This window comes from Astyanax mexicanus, chromosome 13 (assembly GCF_023375975.1).
Source record: "Astyanax mexicanus isolate ESR-SI-001 chromosome 13, AstMex3_surface, whole genome shotgun sequence".
Taxonomy (NCBI): Eukaryota; Metazoa; Chordata; class Actinopteri; order Characiformes; family Acestrorhamphidae; genus Astyanax; species Astyanax mexicanus.
In genome coordinates this window covers 43,534,917-43,540,985 of record NC_064420.1, presented here as the reverse complement: position 1 = coordinate 43,540,985, position 6,069 = coordinate 43,534,917, and the positions used below count along the sequence as shown (strand labels likewise).

At 40.4% G+C, this 6,069-nt stretch overlaps 1 protein-coding gene across 1 annotated transcript in view; it reads left to right on the top strand.

The window, feature by feature from the left end:
• Positions 1-982: 982 nt before the first annotated feature.
• cacnb3b (calcium channel, voltage-dependent, beta 3b) overlaps positions 983-6,069 on the top strand; it is a 29,353-nt gene continuing 24,266 nt past the window's right edge. The window contains exon 1 of the mRNA XM_007257869.4: positions 983-1,299. Coding sequence (XP_007257931.1) covers positions 1,258-1,299 — 42 coding nt within the window. The 5' untranslated portion in view covers positions 983-1,257. The remainder of the gene's footprint in view (positions 1,300-6,069) is intronic.

The window sequence follows — 6,069 nt, the reverse complement described above, 5'->3', positions numbered from 1 at the left end:
CCTCTGGGCTGGAAAGTTGCTAGTCTGTACCACTCCATCCCATTACACTTCATTTTACCCTAATCTTACATTTGAATAATTTTAAAACACATTTGTTACACACTGAAGAACCTCTCATCTTTGCTGACTCAACCTTTAACAGATACTCCTTTTGTACCAAATCATGATTACATGACATCACCATTACTATTACAACTAGGTCCAACAGTGGACTGTGGCTGTTGGTCAGCCTGAGATAATCACCTTCATTTGCAATGGTGTTCTGAACGAGACAGCTGAACTGCTACGGACTGGTACTACATATTCAGGTTCTGCTTTGGATCCGACGGTGGTCAGGTTGATTTCTTCAATTCTACCTTTGCTGTGAGGTGACACATTACCTACACTGCTGGTATGATTGTGTATGACAGTGTGTCACCCCTAGTAGAGACACGAGGAGCATTAACAGCTCAGAAATATGTGCAGAACATTCTGCGGACACGTGTGTTTGTTGCATCTCATGTGGGGGCTGCAATTTTACAGCAGGATAATGTTCGCCCACACACATCAAGGGTTTCCTTGGAATGTCTTTTTTCACACTTTCTTGCAACAGTTTCTTGACCTGCCTGGTCACTAGATTTATCGTCGACTGGTCCATGCAACCTTTTAACCAATGGAAAACCTGCAAAGAACCTTACTTAGAGCTTTGTAGTGCTTTAAAGTGATTGGAACCTGTTTATCCATGGCACTTTTTAGCTTAAATCACTTATGGTCCACATGACTTGACTGTCTGAAAGAAACCCACCTCTGAATCTGAATTTCTCCATGATCCACCAGTACAGGACATCTAAAGCAGCTTTAGATGCTGCTGCAGCCTGTGTGAGATTCAGAGCAGAGCAGAGGCAGGCAGTAGAAAGCTGCAGAAGCAGTGGGAGGGTGTGTGTGCGTGTCTGTTCGTGTGTGTGTGTGTGTGTGTGTGATTGTGTGTGAGTGTGTGCACTCGCTCGACTCGGCGCAGCTCCACTGCTGCAGTCAGGGCATCAATTTTGTATAGGCGCTGAGCAGGAGCACTTGCTAGCACCAGGCCCTGCTCTCCTCTTCCATTCCCTTCATCCCTCCATCCTCCTCCTCCTCCTCCTCCGCCGCTGCTGCTGCTCTCTCCTCCGCTTGGTCTGCCAGCCTGCTGCTGCTGCTGCTCTCGCTCCTGCTGGCCATGGAGAGCGGCTCCATCCGCCTCTGAGCCATGGAGCCGCAGCCCAGCCTGAGTGTACATGCAGCATGTCTGCGTCTGATTCCAGTGCAGCGCTTCTTAGTGGCAAGGTAAGACCACCTCTTTCTCTCTCTCTCTCTATCACTCTCTCTCTCTCTCTCCCTCTCTCTCACTCCTTCTGGCTCTGTATTCATCTCTCCATCTCTCTCAGGTGGTCTTATTCTTTCTATCTGTATCTCTCACTGTCTCTCTCTACAGCTCGCTTTCTTCATCTATACCTCTCTGTATCCCTTTCTCTTTCTTACTCACTCTCTCTATTCCTCACTGGCACACACTGTTTTTTTTCCTCTATCACTTTCTCTCTTCATTTCTACACCTCTGTATTTCATGCACATTTCCCTTTCTTTCCTTCTTGCTCTTTCTCTCTTTAACTCTCTCTCTCTCTTGTTCTATCACTCACCCTCTTTCTCTAGCTTGTTTTCTTCATGTATATCTACCTGTATCTCTTACTCATTCTATCTCTCCCTTTCTTTCTCTCTCTCTTTTTAGCCCTTGGCCTCTCTTTCTTTTTTCTTCTTTTTATCTCAGTCTTGTCTGTATCTGTTCAACATTCTTATACCAATTAACAATTTATCTACTTCTATATCTCTCTCTCTCTCTCTCTCTCTCTCTTACTCCTTCGGGCTCTGTATTCATCTCTCCATCTCTCTCAGGTGATCTTATTTCTTCTATCTGTATCTCTCACTATCTCTCTCTATAGCTCCCTTTCTTCATCTATACCTCTCTGTATCCCTTTCTCTTTCTTACTCACTCTCTCTTTTCCTCTCTGACACACACTCTTCTTCTCTATCACTTTCTCTCTTCATTTCTACTCCTCTGTATTTCATGCACACTTCCTTTTTTTCTCCTCTTTCTCTCTTTAACTCTCTCTCTTGTTTTCACACTCACCCTCTTTCTCTAGCATGTTTTCTTCATGTATATCTACCTGTATCTCTTACTCATTCTCTCTCTTTAGCCCTTGGTCTGTCTGACTCTCATTCTCTCTATATATATCTCTTTTTATCTCATTCTTTGTCATTCTTGTCTGTATCTGTTCTACATTTTTATACCAACTACCAATCTATCGCTCTCACTCACTTACTTTATCTCTATAACTCACTGTCTTTTCACTGTCTCTTTGTATGTCTCTTTTTGTATTTCTTTCTTTCCTTCTTTCTTTCTTATTTTCCCCTCTCTCTACAGCCTAGTGCCTCTTGTTGGTATCTGACTGTCTGTTGCATGCATCCACATATATACTATTCTCTCTCTCTCTCCCTTTGTTTTGCCTTTTCTGTGATTCCTTTTACTTCTATCTCAATGGCTTAAAATCTGCATCACTATTCTGTCTCTTATTTTCTCTCTTTCATATCCACAATATTCTATTTTTCTTCATTCTCTCTTTCACTTTGTTGTCCTCTTTTTTATTTCACTTCTTCTCGATTTCTCTGTATACCATACCATGAACCCTTCCCTCTCTCATATCTCTCATATTTCTCACTTTCTCTCTCTCTCTCTCTCTCTCTCTCTCTCTCTGCATTATTTTGTCTATCTCTCTTTCTCTCTCTCTAGCCTAGTGCCTAACACTTTCACTCCTTCTTTATTTGTCTTTCATTCTTGTTGGTATCTGTCTGTCTGTTGCATGCATCCACATATCTACCTCTCCCTCTCTTTCTCTCTCTCTCTTATTGTTTTTTTCTGATTCCCTTCATCTCTCTCTTACTTGCTTCAATTCATCATCACCCTTCTATGTCTGCATTATTATGTCTCTCATTCTCTTTCTCTCTTTCATATCCACAGTATTCTATTTTACTTCATTCTCTCTTTCACTTTGTTGTCCTCTTTTTTATATCACTTCCTCTCGATTTCTCTGTATACCATACCATGCACCCTCTCTCATATCTGTCATATTTCTCTCTTTCTCTCTGCATCCACACAATCTACCACTCTCTCCCTCTCTTTCTCTTTCTATAATAATTTCTGGCCAGTGTAATTAATGCATACTTCACTCTCTGTCTCTCGCTCTCTTTTTCTCTCTCTCTTTCTACCTTTAGTACCCCTCTATATATCACACACACTCCCCACCCTCTTTCTCTCATATCTACATTATTCTGTTTTACATGCGTCCACGCAACCTACCATTTTCTCTCTCTCCCTCTCTCTCTGTCTTTCTCTCCCTCTCTTTCTCTCTCCCTTTCTCTCTTTCTCTTTGATGTCTCTTTCTCTCTCACACACAGTTTTCTTCTCTCACTCAGTGACACTGTTTTCCTCTATGTTTTCCTCTTTCTTTTACTTTCTATCTCACTTTCTCTCTTCATTTCTACCCGTTTATCATTACCCCCCCTCTCTCTCTCTTTCACTCTCTCTCTCTCTCTCTCTCTCTTTCTCCCCTTGCTATTGTCTAATCCATCATTTTCAGTGCTTCCATGCTGAAGCGAATGAATTTTGCATGCATGCAGCACAGGGTTAGGTTCTAATAATAACAGTACGTCTTATTTTTTGAGTTACGGACGGCTCTGAATTTGTGCATAACAGGGTCTTATATAAGCCCATGCTGAGAATCAGAGCCATGCAGATATATGTGATTCATGGCTGTGCCATTGACAGTGAGCGTGTGGCTTCATTGAGAGTTCTGCTCGTCTTCTCTCGGTGCTGGTTCTGTTGCACTGTTGGTGAATTGGAAGCTACAGTGGCTACAGTGTGAGCTTTATGATGCTGAAAGAGAACACATGCCACTGCTTTAGGCTACAGGTTGTTATTTTCACTGGTTGTTGCATTTGCACACAGAAGTCTCGCATGCATGTTACCATCCCCAATGCAGGCTTGAATCTCTGCTCAAGAGGCATAAAGCCCCCCAAGCTTGTGAGCTGTGGAGCAGTGGAATTGTGTATTATTGTGTACAATATTAGTAGCTGACCTCACTAATGCTTTTTTGGCTAAATGCAATCAAATCCTCAGAACAATGATTTAACACCTAAAGTAAAGACTTTTGCCCGAAAGGGTGGAGGCTGTTACTGCAGCCGCAGTGGCTAAAGTGTGAGCTTTATGATGCTTAAACCGAACACATGCCACTGCTTTAAGCTACAGGTTGTTTCTTCTCAACATTTGAACATTTGCAACATTTTTTTTTTTTAAAACAGGCCAGGATGTTTGTCTGTCTGACAATACACCACTAAATCTCAAGGATTTCTATTTAAGCATTACATAAAAAGGTTTCATGTTTAATAAGGAACATTACTGAAAAGCATAATTGTAATTGTAATAGAAAATATAATAAAAAATATTAATGTTAATCTGCTAATGTCAAAATATAATGAATAAGATCATAAAATTGGCATTTTCCTGAACTTCCTGAATTTTTACATCAATATTTTCCTGAATACAAACCAAACAGTTAATGTCTCCAAATCTTTAGGTTTGATATGTTTGTCCGGTTTTACATCATTTTTTTTAATTATTAAGATTATTAAGTGGAGTAGAGAGAGAACAGGCAGCTTCTCCAAGTGTCCTGTAGGAGATTTCAAAGCCCTCAAATTTTCAGAATGTAAATAAGTTATTTTACTGCAGAAAAAAAAGGATTTTGTATCACCTACAGCTGTAGCCTGTATATGGGACAAGGCATTTTAAGGGGTTACTGAATGCAATCAAATCAAAGTGAAATAGGATTCTGTCTGTTCATATGGACAGTTCTAACCAGACACCGCCAGTCACGATCATTACCATCCACTGCACTGTCCACTGTGCCTTCTATGACGTATTTCCTGTACACATGTGACTCTGTGGATTGAGGAACGTTAAATGTCTGCACAAATTCAGAAATGGAATATCCCATCCATCTGGCACTCCAACGTCTATAGTTCAAATTGACTTGACCATAGTTCAACCTCACTCACAAGATAACACCTCACAAGGTACACAGGTATGGGCATGCCCAAGCTGTCCCCAAAGGTAACATTTCATGATCAATTTAAAAACTGCTGTCCCATGACTTGTGGCATCTCAGTGCAAAGTCCATAAATGGAAGCTAAGCTGCAAAAAGCAGTGATGTTTTTTCTGATGTCATGAACACCACCTCATTTACATATGCCGACTTATTTAGCCTACAGCAGCTTAGGTCTCGACCTTTCACAAATGCTACAGCCAAGAGTGCTTTTTGAATGAGGCACGATACAGGGCGGCCAATCAGCGCATAGGTCATTTGCATACATTTTTAAGTCACAGTAACAAAAACACAGACATTTTTTTTGTCGCTGACTAAAATAAATCCTTGTATGATTAAATAGAAACTTTTCATGAAAAGGAAAATACCATTTAAGCCTGCAAATAAAATCAATGTAAAAAGATATGTTGGACCTTTAGTGTGTGTCATGCAGCTCCAGGGTCTTCCTCTCTCTGGTCACTGTCTGTGAGATGTTTGTTTGGTGTGTTCACATGGATTTCTTTCCTCCTCCTAAAACACATTTTTTTTTGTTTTATTATTTGGCTATTGAATATCTTCAATAGCCATTATTTACCCTGTGTCCTCTTATGAGGGCGTTATATTTCTGCATTTCTGCATCATGATTCTACATTTTTTTTTATGTAAACCCTTTGTCCTTATATGGAGACATTGCCTGTACCATCTGGTGGTCGCCTGACAACATTACAACATATAATTGATTAAAAATAAGATGGTGGGAATCCCAGGCACAGGTTTCTACAGCCAGTTCAGACAGAAACATGGGCCAGGTAAACTTTCTCATCCAATTTTACATTTGAAACTAGTTTATTTACTTACTATAGATAGATAAAATTTTGTTTTTGGACTAATTGGGTTCTTCTGAACATCTTTAAATGTTAAAATA